The sequence below is a fragment of the Thalassophryne amazonica genome, chromosome 5 (genome assembly GCF_902500255.1).
Source record: "Thalassophryne amazonica chromosome 5, fThaAma1.1, whole genome shotgun sequence".
Classification (NCBI taxonomy): Eukaryota; Metazoa; Chordata; class Actinopteri; order Batrachoidiformes; family Batrachoididae; genus Thalassophryne; species Thalassophryne amazonica.
This window is the reverse complement of record NC_047107.1, coordinates 21,561,480-21,580,509: the sequence shown is the minus strand read 5'-3', so window position 1 is coordinate 21,580,509 and position 19,030 is coordinate 21,561,480. Positions and strand designations below refer to the sequence as shown.

The window sequence follows — 19,030 nt, the reverse complement described above, 5'->3', positions numbered from 1 at the left end:
CATCACGGCAGCACAAATTCATTCTAATTCATTCAGTGATGGCTACACAAAATTAAAAGTGAAGCGGGGTGGGGGTCGGGTGGTTATGGTTAGGGTGGGGGGAAAGAGTAAGATTAGGTTATGGGTCAGGGGTAGGAGTAGGGTTAGGAATAGTGAGTTAAAAAAAAAACCCTGTCAGGAAAATTTGACTCATTTTGTCACGGGAGCATGAAAAAAAACCAAACAAACTGAAACTGGGCTGTACAGGGAGTCCCAAATAGGAAGTGCCAAATTTTGAGTCCACAGTGAAATAGGAAATGCCAAATTTGAACACCTCCTGGATCTAAACTTCCTGGATTGACAATAGAGGAGATCGTGTGGGCTCTCGCGGGAAGACAGTGGTAAGTTTACACTCAAACAGGAAGTGAAATAATAATTACAATATTAAAAAAGAGAAAAGATCTCGTAAATAGAGGAGATCTCGCAGGAATTCAGTGCACAGTCAACACTGAAACAGAAAATGCTAAATTTTGAGTCAGTATTGAATCCGGAATGCTAAAGTGAGAGGCAGCGCACACCTTGACAACACATGAGGTCAGGCAGTGACTATTTAGTGTGTTTTAGCCATGCTAATGCTACCCAGAAGCATTTACTGAAAATCCACCTTATTCCTGAGGGCTGTAGAAAAGATTATGGGAGCAATTTCCTGATAAACAACAGAAGAGCAGTGAGCCATTGTTTTCTAGCGGTTTTCATTTCCCGGACTGGTTTATTTGAAGATTTATTGTTTTATTTTCTAAACAATGATCGGCTCCTGCAGCATTTAAAAAAAAAAAATGTTCTTGCGCTGTTCACAGTTGTACTAACAACCAGACGAAGTTAAATCTGCGGCTACAACGATGTTTTTAACGTGCAGCTGGACTGAGTGAGTTTCCACCGCTGACCGAGGGATGAGGAACCCAGAAGGATGTGACTTAAAAAAACTCAACTCGAAAGTTGACAAAAAGCCCACAGAGGAATGTTTTAGTTTGTGGTTGGGATGTGACAGACCATCGGAGATGTGTCACCAGAATAACAGGTATGACTTCATGTGTCCGGAGGACAAATCACTGTAATATTATAGCAACAACATGTATTAACCTTTCCTGAAGAGTCAAAATTTAATGGCCCCGTCACAGCGTTTGGATGAAAATGGCGAAACAGCGCTAAACAGTTAGAAATTAGCGCACGAAACATCGCGCCGACTGGCAGGCGTGCAAGAGTTCGTGCCCGCTCCGGTATCCGTCGAGCAGGAACAGTGCCAGGTGCACTACATAGTGTCTCTTATGTGGAATAAATAAAAACCAACTGGTACGTGTGGAACCACTCCACGCTGCTTATGTGGAATAAATAAAAAATAAAAACCAGCCGATACCTCTGAGACCACATTGTGCTTCTTATGTGGAATAATAATACTAATTATTATTATTTATTTATTTGTAATGGGACAGTGCATATTAAATGGGCATAATTGCATGTAAATATGCTGGATTATAACAGGATGCTAATTTCCATCCATAGTCCCAGTAACATAAAAACACACTAAGACCACACAACATACCAAAATAAATTAATCATGACAGAAAAGTAATTAAAACAAAATACATGTACAGATATTTACAATTCATAGTAACAATAATTGAGTGATAATAAGTAGCCAACAGGTTGAAGAACCAAAAGAGTTTCATGATGGGTGTTGAGGTGCAAAGTACTGTATTAAAGTGACTAGTGCTAAATGCAAAAGTGCTTCAGTGCCTGATTGTAACTGAACATTGCAGCACTAGGTTGTATTGCCCAAATACACTCATTTGCACATGCACAAGTGTAAATATTGCACAGGGTGCCATACACAAGTTTATTATGTAAAGACTACTAAACCATGTAATAAAATAAAATACACAAGGGTATTGTGTACATATAACTGAAAAAGAAACTCGAATGGTGCCTCCACAGTTGAATTGTGTTTTAGGCTATAGATGGTTGCATGTCTGACTTGCCAGTAACCAAGCTTTCAATTATCCTTTGAAAGTACTGAAAGTGGTGCTCTCCCTGATTGTGACTGGGAGGTTGTTCCAAGCTTGCCTACCTTTAATGGATAACACTTTCTGACAAAAGGTGGTCCTTCTTTGAGTAATCTCACAGTCACCTCTTGTGTCAGCTCTTGTACCATACCCTGTGAATCTTTTTATGTGTATGAATTCTTTAACAGAAGGTGGTGTTGGTCCATGTAAACATTTATATATGAAACAGGCATATTTGAATACGTTCAGATTTTCAAAGTCTAGAAACTTGTGCTTTTCCAGAACCTTACAGTGATGATAAGAGTTAGATTGTCTATCATATATCTTAACTGCTCTGTTATACAGCTGCTCTATGGATTTTAATACTGAGGTGCTTGGAAATGCCCAGTTAGTGAAACAGTAGTCAATGTGTGAGAAAACCATGCAAAAGAGATACGTTTTGGCTGCATTAATTGTATTTTTGACTTTTTAATGTGTTTGAGTTTGAGTCCAAGATAACTCCAAGATATTTAAATTGAGATACCAGCTCCAACTCCTCCCCATCAAAGAACACACTGGACCTTCTAATGTCAGTGGGACGTTTGCTAAACATCATGCATACATGTAGGCAGGTGTCACTTAACCAGTGTTGTATGTTGTGTAGCACATCCGTGAGTTTTGAAGAGATGTCATTTACTTTGTTTCCGTGAGTAAAAATGACCACATCATCCACGTACATTTGTGCATTGAAATCTTTGCACACATTTGGTAAGTCATTTATGTAAAACGAAAAAGTAAAGGTCCAAGGATTGATCCTTGTGGGACACCGACTGGGTTAAGAAAAGGGGATTTAAAACCATTTACAGTGACACATTGTACTCTTTTTGTTAGATAAGATTTGAACCATTGCATTGTTTCAGATGAGAAGTTAAAATATGTAAGTTTTCTCAAAGTATTTGGTGGTCTACTGTGTTGAATGCCTTTCTAAGTTTGAGGAACACAGCACCCATATGAGTTTTTTTATCCAGTATATACTTAACCTTTTATAAAAACACACAGTTCGCTGATTCAGTGGAGTAATGGGACGGAAGCCAAATTGCATCGGATGGAGTAGATTAGGTCCTCTATTCAGATCTTCGATCAATAATTTTGAGACCCATTTTTCAATTATTTTAGAAATCACAGGAAGAATGCTGATTGGCTGGTAATTGACCTGATGTATTATCCCCAGATTTAAAGATGGCCATTTCCAGGATGATGGTACTTCCTTTGAGATAACTGACTGATTAACAAGATTGGTTTTATCAGTGCGTTAGAATGTTTTTAGGAAGTCGGTGACTAAGTCAGATGTATCCTGCCTCATATCAGGAAGGACATGGAAGTATTACAAAAAAAAATTAAAATCCCACACCAGCTACTCACACCGTGTTCCTTGAAAGACACCATCGCGTGCACAAACCATCGCACCGAGATCGTGTACGCCTACCTGTTGGCGTGATGTGTCGTGGTTCGTTCATACGGGCTGTATTACGGTGAGTCGTCCTGAGTTGTACATATTCACACTATGTGTGAAAGGGCCCTTACATTAGTTCATACATTATAATTAACTAAAGTTACCCACCTGGAGAGCTGCCTTGACCTGCGCTGCATGAACACCCTGCTGTTTATTTCACCTGATGCCAAAACTCAAACCCAGGCTTGGTGATGTGAGATTTTAAGGCTTCTCCTGGACTCTACATCTGCCTTAAGGTAAATAAGTTGTGTTCCAACACCTCTTTTAACAGAACAGGATCAACCATATTACTGTGCAGATCCTGATACCCTCAGAGCTTTTCAGATTCATTGCCTCCCCATCTGAAGCAAGAGCTAAGAAAGGAAATGTTACCGTATGTTATCTTAGGCCACTTCTTCATGTCATCCTCCCATCTCTCTATTTTCGTAGACAGTGGGATTGTAATGTTGTCTCGTTTGAGCCGTGACACCTGCTGTTTACGTCTCTAAGCCCCGTAGACAGTGGATTCGCGTGAACAGTTAACATATAAACAAACGCCAGTTCTGGTTCATACCGAAGTCTCATCCATAATTCACACAAAGCCTCATGGAGGCTAAGAATAAGGTGAAGCCCCCATAAGCTGAAGGTTTTTAGCCATGCTAATGCTCCCCAGAAGCATTTACTGAAAAAAAGTCTGATGAAGGACCTAAATGACATGATGAGATGCTGAAGAGCTTTGCTCACTCATGTCCATGGCATATACATATCAGTACACAAATAATGAATGTTTATGAGTGTACTGCAAAGAATATTTGTATGAGTTGAAAATAGGAATGTTCTGTTCAGTGAGGGAAGTGTAGGATGAGCTGTATGGTCTTCTGCCACCACATCCCAGAGCAGCGTAAGCAACAGAAAATGAATGAATGACTGAATAATGGAGCAGTGCAACAGAGCGAAATTTGTGGGAGAAAAATGCACGTTAAACTTCACAAAAATGTACGTCTATGATGTCACTCGTACAATGGGACAAATAATGAATATCACATGACATACAATACATCTATTTACTGTAGGTGTCATGAGAAGTTATTACTTGGTGGAACACCAGCACTGTCACCTTCGGGGCCTTATGTCACCCTCTTTATGACGAGTGCTGCATTATAATTCTCTCTTGTGAAGGTGACTTGAGAATAGTGTCTTGAACTGTCTTTCTTCTCTTGGTCATGGACTTTCTTCCAAGTGCATAATTCTTGTAGAATTGCAGTTATCTCAAATGTCATTATGAAATATATACAGATATAATTCAAAGAATTAACACCATGAAACTAAAAATGATGATATGAGAGACCTATCTATCTATCTATCTATCTATCTATCTATCTATCTATCTATCTATCTATCTATCTATCTATCTATCTATCTATCTATCTATCTATCTATCTATCTATCTATCTATCTATCTATCTAGCTATCTGCCTGTCTGTCTGTCTGTCTGTCTGTCTATTAGCACAGCCTCAATTGATAAATCACTCTAATCCATCTGAAATTAGTCAAACTAAAAATACTTAAAATGTATATTTTAATAAGTTCTTTCAGCTTCTGCTTTTTCCAGGTGGGGCTGCCAAAGCAGATCATATATATCCTATATGTCTGGAAACAAGTGCCCTAACTTGGCCATTTGAGTAAATTTCTTATTTTAAATGAACAAAGTACATACAATCTCCCAAATAACAATAGGCAACTATTTTAGAATGTTTCTTTAGTTGCAGCATTTATGAAATATGAATTAAAGAATATAAACTCATATATATACTATATATGAATACATTTTTCTTTAGCTATTTCAACTTACTTCAACTTAGCAACACGTTAATGCCACAAGACTTAGTTAAGTTGAAATAACTTTAGTTCCATTGGAAAAATCTATGCAAATTCTAAGGGCCCCTTCACAAATGCGAATTTGGATGATTTGCATATGATTCCTGCTTCAGGCACATAAACTGTGCCCGAAGCAGGAATCGTATGCAAAACGTGTAAAATTGTAGCTGCTTCCAACACCTCGTACACCTGTTGTTACAACTATTTACACACACTGAAAGCTGAAAGCTGAAAGACAGAGTGTGCGCTTTGAGTACCCATCAAACCCTCTCTCGCCAGGTGTCGGCCAAATTCCAGGTGACACGCATGAACATATAACACCGCTTGCTTGGCACTTAGAAAATGTGTGGCCATTCACAATATTAACACGAAAACAGTCAGCAGACAATCACTGTCGTGCTGGCAGTTAAATTTGTCTAAGTGCCCCATGAGTGTGGCTTTGCAAACAGACACAGTGACACGTTGGTGTGTGTGCTGAACTGATGCTTATTGAGTGTTGTTAGAAGGAAAGGTGATGTAACACAGTGCTAAACATACCACTGTTCCAGCTTTTTTGAAATGTGTTGCAGGCATCCATTTCAAAATGAGCAAATATTTGCACAAAAACAAAAAAGTTTATCAGTTTGAACATTAAATATCTTGTCTTTGTGGTGTATTCAATTGAATATAGATTGAAGAGGATTTGCAGATTATTGTATTCTGGTTTTATTTACATTTCACACAACATCCCAACTTCATTGGAATTGGGGTTGTAAAAATGCTGTTGTCATCAGATAACACCTCTGAAGTGACTTATAAGATATCTTATGTAGATGTAGCTTGTACAAGTGACAAAGCCAACTGCTTGTTGGGTTCATTCAGAGCTAATGTGACTCTGGAATAATGATACCCACCATTCACATTTTCTTTAATACAATCCATTGGGAGTCAAACACATCACTTCAATGTAACAATGCACAGTATCAATAGTGGTACACCCCACATTGGGAAATCTGGTAATTTTAACTGTGATAAACACATCTATAACATTTAGGCCACCAATTTTAAGAATTCAGGCTCCATGATTCGCTCTTTATTTCAGTGGAGAAAAAAAAACATGATTTTTTTTTTTTCGTTTCTTGGCTGGTTTGCATCTTTGTCAGTTTTTTTTTTTCCCTTCACTATGTTTCACTCCCTAGACGTTCCTGATTGTATGATTTTATATCCTTTTATTTACTGTTCTGCCTCATCTTGCGTCACACTGCGTTGAAGGTGGTGTATCAGTCTCCAGAGATCCTTCAAAGAAATCTGCAGCATCCCTAAAGAATTGTTTCGTGGGTGGGCGTTATGATCAGCTTAAGTTGGCAGGTGAATCTGTCATTATACTTTAAATCAAATGATACAATTGATTTCAGCTCAGAGCTGTGACATTCCTTGTCAGACATGTAACCTTGTCGTTATTGAAGCTCTGCTTGGTGATGGAACAGAAACCATGGGAGAACAGCAAACACACTTTTTTGCTGTGGCTCAGCAGTGGGTGTTTCACATTCAAGATGCGTCGCATCCTTGCTGCCGGGGGCTCTGGCAGGATGATGCCTGAGGTGCCTCCTAGGAGGAGCGTGCCCTCGTTACTCCTCAACTTGACTTTGGGTTTCACAAAGCGAGCCCTTTGTTTATGCTGACAGGATGCGCTGGTTACTGACCTGGAAAAAGTGGCCAAGACGGGTTGTCTTGTAAGGAAGAGGGAGGCTGGTGCTGTATAGGCTCCTTCTGGGGCCTTTCATGGAACTGCCGATGGAGACGCCCCGCAATTCCTCTCCCTGCTCATCTTCTGCTCTTTCATCCCGCTATCTATCTCTGTTCGCCCCGTAGTCTCCCATCCCATCTCGTCAGCGGTGGTTTTGCATGAATCTCTCCTTGCCATACCCCTCCACCCCCACCCCACCCAGTCACCAGGGTCATTCATCATTATTGTCACCGGGGTAATGTGTGTGGGTGGGTGCAGAGATCTATGACTTCTTCATTTGAATGAACCTCATTAGATTGACTCTTCGTTGTAAAGGATCCCTTTAGTAAACAGCTCTGGCAGTTATTTAGGTGATTCTCCCATGATAGCCAATGGAACATGACACACCAGGATATTTGCCGAATCCATGGAACAGTCTGTGTGATACAGCCTGCAGCTTATATTTGGCTTAATCAGTCTTTCTTACATACCAAGAAAGTCCTTGATTCTCACTTTGGATGGCCTCGAGACTGCAAATGGATGCAGCAATTTGTTTTTTAACAAATCTGTTAAATTTTAATACGACCAGGGGTGTCCAACTGTTGGCCTTGGGGCCTGTTAAGTACATATGCAAGTTATTTATATACCATGGCATGCCTTAATGATAAACTAGCTAAAATAGTCACTGCTCAGATAATAAATTAACAGTTATGTGAAAGCATTGTTTTTGTTCAGGCCAATAATTTATATAGTATTTGTTTTGGTAAATGTTTATACTTATGTACAGCAGATTATTCAAAATTTTTATTATGTGATACAGCTAGCAAATATATCATCCAGGGCCACGTTGGACCATGTTTACCTCCATTGACTCAAATGTCAGTATGATCAGGACAGTTTGTGACTGCTGGTAATAATGGTTTTCATGCAACAGATCACCATAGTTGCCATTGACACCAACACTTCATGCAACACTTATAAGCAAATGCATTGCCTTCTATTGGAAATGTAGGCAAATCTACAAATTGAAAATAAGGATTACACATGATACACAAGATAGACACATGTGCAGGACACTGTGGAAAACTAACTGTGAGAGACATTGCTTAGTTGTAGCTGGGTTAGACTGTTGAGCTAGCATGGTTGCCAATCTCAGGGCATTTTATGATGCCATCACAAAAAGTACATTAATCTTTTGGGTCGTGATACAGTCAAGAAAATGTTTTTCATGATGGGAGCACAAATTCAATTTGTGAGGGGAGCACGAAATTTGGGGTGACACGAGGGGCATCTGTGGTTAGGGTTAGGGGAAGGGATAGGGTTAGAAATAGTAAAATAAAAAAACAGTCACGAAAATGTGACTCATTTTGTGATGCATTGATTATATTGGATAATTGGTTGTTGGGACACCCCTATCCCCAATTTACGTAAAAATGCATAACAAGGATAATCTGATGAAAATGTGGGAATATTTATTCGCCAGATTAAATGAAAAAGCTTTGTTTAACTTAAAGGGCATATTTCACTCCAAGCAACATCTTTAAAAAAAAAAAAAAAAAATATATATATATATATATATATATATATATATATATATATATATATATATATATATATATATATATATACACGAGGTCTGTGAGAAAAGTATCTGACCTTTTTATTATATGGATATGTTTTTACGTCAGCCAAGCTTGAACCTTCGTGTGCATGCGTGAGTTTTTTCCACGCCTGTCGGTTGCGTCATTCGCCTGTGGGCAGGCTTTGAGTGAGCACTGGTCCACCCCTCTGGTCGTTTTTTCATTGTGAGGAAATGGCGGAATGATTTGGGCTTTGTTCCATCAGAATTTTTTCAGAAACTGTTAGAGACAGGGAGCTGGAAACCATTCGAAAAATTTATCTGGCTTTCGGTGAAAATTTTACGGGCTTCACAGAGAATAAGGAGTGTTACTACAGCTTTAAGGACGGCCCACAATGGCGCACGGCGCTCCAAGCCGCCATTGAGAGACAGAAACCACCACATCATTTCTAAATGGATGGCTGTGTGGAGCCGGGACCGTCGTGTGCAATTTCTCTGGTTATCACAAGAGCTGGACATCAGCCATTTTCCGGCAGATTTCACTTTTAACAAGAGATTTTGTCATGGAAAACTGCATGGAGGCTTCGCGCATCACGACGGATTCGCTGATGGAGCGAGATAAAGAACACCTCCGTTTTGGAGTGTTAGAGGACAAGTTGGGACATGTCTATCTCGGCTTTCAGTGGCTTACCAGTCGAGTGAGTATAAGAGAAATTGTGGAGAGCTGGGCACTCAAAAATGACAAAGGGGGTGGACCAGTGCTCACTCAAAGCCTGCCCACAGGTGAATGACGCAACCGACAGGCGTGAAAAAACTCACGCATGCGCACAAAGGTTCAAGCTTGGCTGACGTAAAATCATATGAATCAAATCCATATATTTTTTGCATAAAATAAAAAGGTCGGATACTTTTCTCACAGACCTTGTATATATATATATATATATATATATATATATATATATATATATATATATATATATATATATATATATATATATATATATATATATATATATATCAGATTTTGAATCATTATTTCCAGCCCCTTAACTTGTGAGTCCTGATGTAGCTGAAAAAAAATTAAATAAAATTAGCCATACAGACTTTGAAAAATGCATGACAGATTCAGAGATTTTTTAACCATAAAAGTGACATAACCTCAGGTGCTGAGTATTACCAACCTGAAGGTCACTCCACCTGTGTCCACTTCATGACTTACACCAGTACACACAGTCAGTCTGAGTTGTTCTTTGTCTCCAAATGTAATATGGCTTTAGTACGGTTTTAATATGGCTTTACTTTGACTTTCAAGCCAAATTCTTGTATTTTGTGATCAACATATGTCCACCTTTGCCTCTTTGTAACCCACGGTGTTTTTAGAAAAAAACTGATAAACAAACTAACATTTCATTTGTCTCAATAAGATGTATGTTCACAGAGCCATGTGGAATTATTGTTCCACTGTGTGGCGCTGTCTGTTGACCAGAGAAAAAAACATTCCACTGTCAGCCTTCTCCAGACTTGCCTGGGGCCCCAGTAGCTTAGCTTAGCTATCAGTTTAGCTCAGCTTGACCAATAACACAAATGGTGAATCTGGTCCACGTCATGGCACCGCTGTTAACTCTTCGTGATCATAGATGCTGTGTCCTCAACGAGATTTGCCAGCATCCTACACATAGCAGCTTAGCTTTGCATGGCGCAACATGGTGGCAAAAACCACAAACACAGCCAGTTCCACACTTTTGGGACAGGAAACATACTTTGGTAAGAGTTCTCCTGGCCACAGGAATGGAAAAGAAAAAAAAAATAATCTGTGGTTAGAGCCATGGTTTGAAGACCATTCTCACACTGCTCGTGTTCAATTCTGTAGTTTGTCCGAGATGCACAAAAAAAACCTCACTTTCCTCCTCAAAATATTATTTTTTGAAAATCTGCTCACCTAATAAGTAACACTAGTCTTTTAATGCATCCTTGCAAAGCATACATTTTAACCATTTTGACATATTCACCGTCAAAGTCTACAAAAAACACAGATTTAACACTGTAAAAAAAAATTTTCCCTATTAATTTCAATAGAACATCTTGAGAGGGCATTAGCCCACATGATGTCATTAAAGTCCAGTTTTCTGAGCAGTTCATGTTTCTGAGTGTTTATCCGCAGCAGGTGAAATCAGGCTAAATTCCCCATGTTTATGACTTAATTTCTCAGACCAAAAAAAGGCAATGCATCAATATTTTTATAACTCTTCTCTTTCTTTATTTGGAATGGTCAGCTCATCTGACATTTTATTTACTTGTGATATGGACTTTAAATAATGTGCCATTGATGTGTCTACCACCTACTGGATGTGGCACGACCCTTCATGTGAGGGAAACAACTTAAGGTAGCAATGCAGATATATGAAACATTATGCCCACTAAAGCACAGAATATGGGACAAAATAAATGGGGAAGTAAAACCAGAATTAAACAATGGGTAAAACATTTGAATGGGATAAACCCAGAAATGCATCAGGCTTCATGAAGTCAATTCAAAACATTGCTCAGTGCCTGCATCACCTGAAATATTGACACTTTGGATCGACTCGGGCAATATGAAGAATTTAGAAAGCTATCAATTCTCTATACGATTGCTTAGGCTATATCATTAGGCTAAAACAGATGAGTTGATACACTAGCACATTGCGCAGGGTATGGTAGTGCATGCAGTTAATGCACTTCCAACCAGATTATCACATTCTACTTGTACAGAGGGAATTACATTAGAAAGCCAAATCAACATATGGATCCCAAACTGAACCTCCTGTGGTGACCCTGGGAAAAATTGAAGACGCCCAGTGAAATCTCACTGAATTTTTTTAATATATCTTTTTACATAATTAGTCTGGAAACCACAGGTACTTGCTGTAAATTAACAGTGGGATAGTACTGTAACCTTTTTACAGTATTAATCTGGTGTAATTCACAGTAGGTACACTGTTAAATAACAATACCCTACTGAGAATTGTAGCTGCCTGTACAGTATTGTAAAAAAAAAAAAAGTTACATTGTATTTATCAAAGAGATTAGTGCTAGTCATATGCACATCAATAACTATTAGCTGTTGATAAATCATGCATGTTCTATGCCACATGCTCATGATGTCACATGTAGTTTCTTAATTTAGACATTATAATCACTTATGGACCTAACTTTATCAAGCTGCAACAAGCTTGCAACAAGAACCAGCAGAAAACCTTCCACTTAGCTCAATAAGTAGACAATTATTTCTTGTTACACTTGTCCCAGAATCCTTTGCACTCCTGTGTCTTTAACACTGTGGTTTATTGAGATAAAATCTCTCCTAGTGAAATTTCAACAGCAACAATAATGTTGGCCCATTATTTAATATAAAATTGTAGGTGGCAAATGACCTTCATCATACCTTGGACTAGCAGGTGGAGATCAATATGCTTGTTGTTGAGGTCATAACTGGCTGTTTCGTTCACACCAGTTTAATTTGTAGGCTTTGACACTAAGGAGGTTACATGTCTTCTAACTTGACAGAATTACTAAATGTGTATGCATAAATTTAAGTAAATAAAGAATATATATATGCTGCAATAGCAGCAATGCTTTATAGTTGCAGTTTGTTTGCTCTACCACTAGATGATGTGCATACAGATGGTCAGAGCTGTGTGTATATTTAAACACATTCCTTAGTATAAGTACAAATTGGTAGATTTCACAGTTTTCGTAGAAATGTTTGTGGGCACGATTAAAGTGCAAATCTGTGTATATGAATGGTTGATATATGAGGGCCCTAGATTGTGTAAGAACCTCCTGTAAAACAACAATCTGCTCAATTCTTTGGACTTGTGCGTAATGATTAGATTTAAAAGATTAGATTAGATTAGATTAGGTAGAACTTTACTGGCTACTACTGTTCCTCTCCTTCCCTTCCGCTGTCTTCCTGTTACTCCTCCTCCCCCTGAGTGAGGAGTTGTACAGTCTGATGACCTGAGGGACAAAGGAGTTTTCAGTCTGTTGGTCCTGCACTTGGGAAAGAGCAGTCTGTGGCTGAAGAGGCTCCTCTGGTTGCCGATGACAGTATCCAGAGGGTGACTGGCATCGTCCATAATGTCCAGCAGTTTGTCCATTGTTCTCTTCTCTGCCACCGTCACCAGAGAGTCCAGCTTCATGCCAAACACGGAGCCACATTATCACAAAGCCATACAATAATTGCACTGAGTATGGTGCAGTAACATACTCACCATACTCAGGGAGCAAACCCTGTGTTTACAGGGATTCTATTGGTATCTTTGTCTTGCTTAGGGACTTCTTCATTCAGATTTTTAAAAAGATGCATTCCACATTTACCCCACATATAATTCTTGTATCCCTGCAGAAGCACACTGAAGTTTGGATTCCTTATTAGAACAGTCTTGTCAGGGCATCTTTAATCAGTCTGGTCCCAAGGGATGATATTTTTAGCTGTCTTTTTGGAGGCTAAGACTCCTTTACCCACACAGAGCACTAATGAGATGGAGTGCTAGGCTTGGCAAGCGTTAATTAAGGCTAGTGTGCAAGGGAAGAGGCAAAAGCAACACGCTCATGGCATACATACATTAACTTTATCCCACCTCCTGCATGTTTTTTCCCTCTCTCCTTGTTTTTTTCTCTCCTTTTTCACGTAGGTTGCACAAACAACAGATGGCTGTGACGCCGACCTGTGGAAGGACGGCTTATTTAAATCCAAGGTCACTCGCTACCTCTGTTTCAGCAGAAAAAATGTAAGTGTGAATGTAAACTTCTTTTCACTCATGCATCCACAAGTACTTCTTCTGCAACACTTTAATTAAAAAAAAAAAAGTTTTGCCACTGGTTATTAGTTTAGTTTTTTTTTCTGCTGTGAGAATATCTCTGTGCACTTTACTCTTTGATCACTTTTATTTATAAGGCCAACATTGCTGCACGCATTTTCATTTTATGTATTTTCATGCATATTCCACAAGAAAAATACCACCGCAAGACATTTTTCATGTTTTAAGTCCTCTGGAGAGCATAATTCATGTTTATTTATGACATTTTAGAAAAAGCTGTGTTTTAACTACTCCAATTTATTCAATCAACAGTGTCCCTGCAGAGATTCTGGTTACCAACCACTGATTCTTGAAAGTCGATGGAAGCATAATTTTGAATCTAAAATATGTTTCTTTAAAGAATAAACAAAAAAAAACAAAACAAAACAGCAAATATATACAGATATAATTCAAAGAATTAACACCATAAAATGATGATATCTATCTATCTATCTATCTATCTATCTATCTATACTCAAATGTGAAAACAGGGTTAGAGTGCATCCTTGTCCATGATGACAGGTGACCATTGTGGAATGGATGCACAGAGTTACCACCTGGATCAGACGGTTGAGCCTGTAGTACTCAATCTCAATCTACTCAGTCTCCCATCAACAGATTGTGAACACACAACAGGCATGAATGAAGGTGTCTAAATCTGTAGGTTATTCCTCAGGAGCATGCATACAGTGGCTGGGAAAGGTATTCAGCCAACTGGTATTTCACATGTTTTAATTTGTTTTTGGCATTTCAAATACAATAAGTAAATCAGGCTTCTCAATATAAAAAGTCCTAAAATTATCTTACTTAAACTCAAACTCAAAGGAAATCACTACAACTTGATATAAATTAATAAAAAAAATATAAATACCAAGATGATGGTTGCATAAGTAATACCTGTAAATTATAATACCTGTAAATAATCAATTTAATTGCCAGCATTCATCAGACAAGTCAGGGGATGGATACATAAACATTTCCAAGTCACTGTATATGTCTTGGACTTTATTTACATTAGTTATGAAGAAATACAAACAGTATGGCACTCTATGGTAAATCTGTGTGGACTAGACAATTCTCAAAAACTGAGTGAATGTGCAAGAAGGAGAAGAGTGAGGAAAGCCACCAAGACACCCAGACAACCCACAATAAGTTATAGGCTTCTGTGGCTGTGCTTGGAGAAATTATGCAGAGTACATGCTTTGCATTTTGTATCTCCAGTTATACAGCTTCATGATGAAGTGGTATAGAGGAGGATTTTATTTCACGAAAACATCAAATCTCGGCTTGCATCTCAGATGTACCTTCTGGCAAATTGTAGATGAACTGTCAGGTCTTCTTTTTAAGAAAAAAGATGTAGCAAAAGATTTGCATTTTGTATCATCAGTTATACAGCTTCATGGTAAAGTGGTATAGAGGAGGATTTTCTTAAAAAAGACCCGAAAGTTTAGTTACAAATTGCCAGAACACAGTAAAAAAAAAAAAGGGGGTGACTAAAAACACGATAAAAACCTTAAATCTGAGGGAAAAGGTACTCAAACAAGTGAAATTATCTGCCATGCAGCAAGATAATTTCACTTGACAAGATTCTTGAATCAAGGATGTTAAATCTAGGAATAAGCATAGTGAACACTTAAAACAAGAAATTAATACCCCCGTCACACATAACCAGAATCACGTAGAATGGCATCAGAATGACGAATCGGCGCACATCCAAAAACTGTTGGATTTAAGTTCCAAAATGTTCTTACAGCCATCTGCGGAAGTCCACACAGTTGGTCAAAATCGGCTGGCGGCCCCGAGTGTGATGCACATGTTCAGAACCCTCCAGGCGCCATCGAGATGGGACACCTTTCGGACGGCGATCCATGTACAATCTGAGGACCATCTGACCGCAATTTACATATTCCAATGGCAGCAAAACAGGATCCGAAACAATTTGAGCATATACAAGGGAACCTCGAGATGGATCTTGCATGGCAAAGCCTGCCGGTATGACCTGCACATTACACGTATAATAATGCCCCCCCCCAAGCACAAAGGAACTGTTGAAATGTATGTGGCACGATTCATCATGATAATAATTGTGATTATTGTCATGTACAGTGAATGTGAACAGTGGCTATCAAATCAAAAGCACCGTGCCCTACTGTGTGTGTGGAAATCTGAACAGGCTGTTATATCCACAATAGACCTTACAGTACAGATATTTGTCCATTCCTTCCCATGGGAAATGTAAATAAAGTCCAAGACATATTCAGTGGCACCTTTACTATCAGCAAGCCACATCCACAACTACCACAAAAGACTCCAATCTGCCATTGATGTTAAAACCCCCATCACACATAGCCAGAATCATGCAGAATGACATCAGAATGACGAATCAGCGCACATCAGAAAAGTCTCAGGTTTCAGTTCCAAAACGCTCTGACAGCCATCTGTGAGAGTCCACACAGTTGGTCAAAATTGGCCAGTGGCCCTGAGTGTGATGCACATGTTCAAAACTCTCCAGGCACCGTCGAGATGAGGCACCTATCCAATGGCGGTCTGAGCGCCCTCTGACCATAATTTACATATTCTGAAGGCAACATAAACAGGATCAGAAATGATTTGAGCTCGTATGAGGGAATCTCGAGATGGATCGGGCATGGCAAAGCCTGCCGGTATGACCTACACATGCCACTTATCCACATATAATGTTCACCCCCCCCGAGTGCAAAGGAACCGTTGATCGTTGATATGTATGTGGCATGCTGCCATCCATCTGCAGCAGATGTGAACACAGTGAGAACAAACCCAAAGTACCGTGTCCACTGCGGGTCAATGAGTCACACAGCGAACAGTGCTGCAGGCTTTTATATCCATCATAGACCTTACAGTACAGATAATATTCCTCCCCATGGGTGACGTAAATAATGTGAATATTAATAGACATGAATCTCACCTCCATCTGTGGTCCAGGAGTGTTTCACAGCACGGACGTGGATGTGAAGCTGAAACCGCAGCCTGTGGTTAAAATCCTCTCACCCAAAATAAAAAAAAATAATGCTCTGTGTGTGCTTAATGGGTCATGCAGCGTTATGCATACACACACATACACACAGACACAGACACATGGCTGAGTCATAATTGCAGCCCCATGTGTATGCATGGAGCGCACATGCGCCACACCTACATGCGCGCTGTGTTCCTCGCATGCATGTGCAAGTGAGAACCACAGCGCTCCTGTCCCATGTTTTTCCATCCAGATGTTTGGACATTGGGCAGTCTGCAATGCCTTTTATGGCCGTCTGACAGCAGTTTGTGTCATGTACCTGTTGTCCACATACGCTTTGAATGCCATCGTGCAGGTGTGGATGAGGTGATCCGGATGCATTCTGACATGGCTGACCACGCTTCCTTTCCTCCTGACTGCGTCACATTATGGCAATATTTGCCAAGTCGGGCATGGTTCCTGCACATCCTTGCTATGTGTTATTTTTAACTGTTCAGATTTTAAAATGACACTTGTTATGAAGAACTTTAAAACATATATGCTGACATGTACAATGACCATATGGGTGATTCTTAGACTACGGGCACTTATGTCCTTTGGTCATATTGTATGAAAAACAGAAAAAAAGGGGAAATTTCACACTTTTATAGTTATCTTTACAATGAAAGTATGTTAAGAAATTTGTTCTAGTAGTCTATGATGACTTTTTCACCTTTTTTCAGCATCATTATATGCAAATATTGCCGTTTTGTGCTTGTCCCACACCCAGACTTTTGGTCTTCAATGATAAAAATGAATGGTAAAAAAAAACATTTTTTCTAATGTTTTAAAATATCTCTGAATAAAATATCAGTAAAATAATCAAAACATAATTGGGGTATTCAATGTCATACAACTGTTGTGATTTTTTTAAACAAAATGTAGTTGTCCCACACTATTGGCATAATTTCCACCGCAACAGTGTAATGTCCCTTTAAACAGTTTGTGTGAAAGATTGTTTGGGTAGTTTCTATGGAGATAAACAGTGACATCAGAGCACATGTATATAGCGCCAAATCACAACAAACAGTTGCCCCAAGGCGCTTTATATTGTAAGGCAATGGTGCGGTGGAAATTACATTTACAAGGCCAATAGTGCCCGTAGTTAAAGAATCACTCATATACTATAGATACATAGTTTGAAAACCTTCCTTGTTAAAACAGTTGGTAAAACATCTCTTGCTTACCTTGTAAATTGATTTTGAGTGATCTATTTATTGTTTTACCCTGGTTTACAGAAATAAAGGTGAGTTTGGTATTCCTTGCATTGCTGTTTTCTGACAGCAGTACATGTCTGTGCTTGTTTCTTCACAGCACATGACATCAAGTGGGGAAATGTGTGGTTACAAGAAGTATCAAGTATTGCCCAATGCTCAGCGACCTAATCCCAGCATGACCTAAATAGATATTTTTGCCATTTTTGTCTATTTTTAAACATAATGGGAATATGGTTATTATGGTTTTCCCCATTTCGAATGACACAACCAAGGTGTTGCTCAATATTCATGAAGTGATCTAATCCCAAGATGTCCAGATCTACACAAAATAGCCAGTGTGTCATGCTAATGTGTCTATTTATAATCACAAGAAGGAAGCTCAATAACAACACCATATTTGTATCCAGCGGAAGAAAGCATGGCATCCAGCTGGGAACACAGCGGGTGGGGTCACGCCGAAGTGCATGCAAGTGCGCAGACCAAAGTTGTGCAAATGTCAGGGCACCTTAAGCATGGCAAAATCTTGTGCTTCTTGGGGGCTTTGCACCCCAGACCTCCCAACTACGGCCCTCTTAAGCCCTTGCCACTTTAAGCATCTTCAGTGTCTTTATTTGCATTCTCACATGGAGTCCTCACCATCTCATTTAGGTCACACTTTATTTTCAGTAAATATGCTGGGAGCATAATCATGGCAAAAATCTTTTGCTTCTGAGGCGCTTCACTTCCCAGACCCCCCAACAACAGCCCTCTTAATTGCCTACAATTTAAGCATTTTCTTTATTTGCATCTCATATGCCTGGAAAAAAGAGTCCTCACCATGTAATTTAGGTCCTTCAAACTTTTTTCAGTAAATGCTTCTGAGGAGCATATGCATGGCTAAAAATCTAACCCTAACTCCTCCCCCCCAAGTACACCCCTCTTAACTCCCAGCCACTTTAAATATATATATATATATATATATATATATATATATATATATATATATATATATATATATATATATATATATATATATATTGTTTTTTTTTATGTTGATGTAACATTGTATTCTAACTTTTCAGCTACTTCACAGTAGGGCTGCAGAATATGGCCAAATTAGCTGAAGTTTCAGGTCTTCTTTTTAAGAAAAACCTCATCGACACCACTCCATCAGGAAGCTGTATTTTATATGTTTAATTAAATTTATACCAAGCTGTAGCGATTTGCTATCAGTTTGAGTTTAAGGAAGATAATTTTTAGACATTAGAAACTGCAGTTTACTCACCA

At 39.0% G+C, this 19,030-nt stretch overlaps 1 protein-coding gene across 1 annotated transcript in view; it reads left to right on the top strand.

Moving 5' to 3' along the window:
* mvb12bb (multivesicular body subunit 12Bb) overlaps positions 1 to 19,030 on the top strand; it is a 53,478-nt gene that overhangs the window by 21,005 nt on the left and 13,443 nt on the right. Inside the window, exon 3 of the mRNA XM_034169538.1 lies at positions 13,349 to 13,444. Coding sequence (XP_034025429.1) covers positions 13,349 to 13,444 — 96 coding nt within the window. The remainder of the gene's footprint in view (positions 1 to 13,348; positions 13,445 to 19,030) is intronic.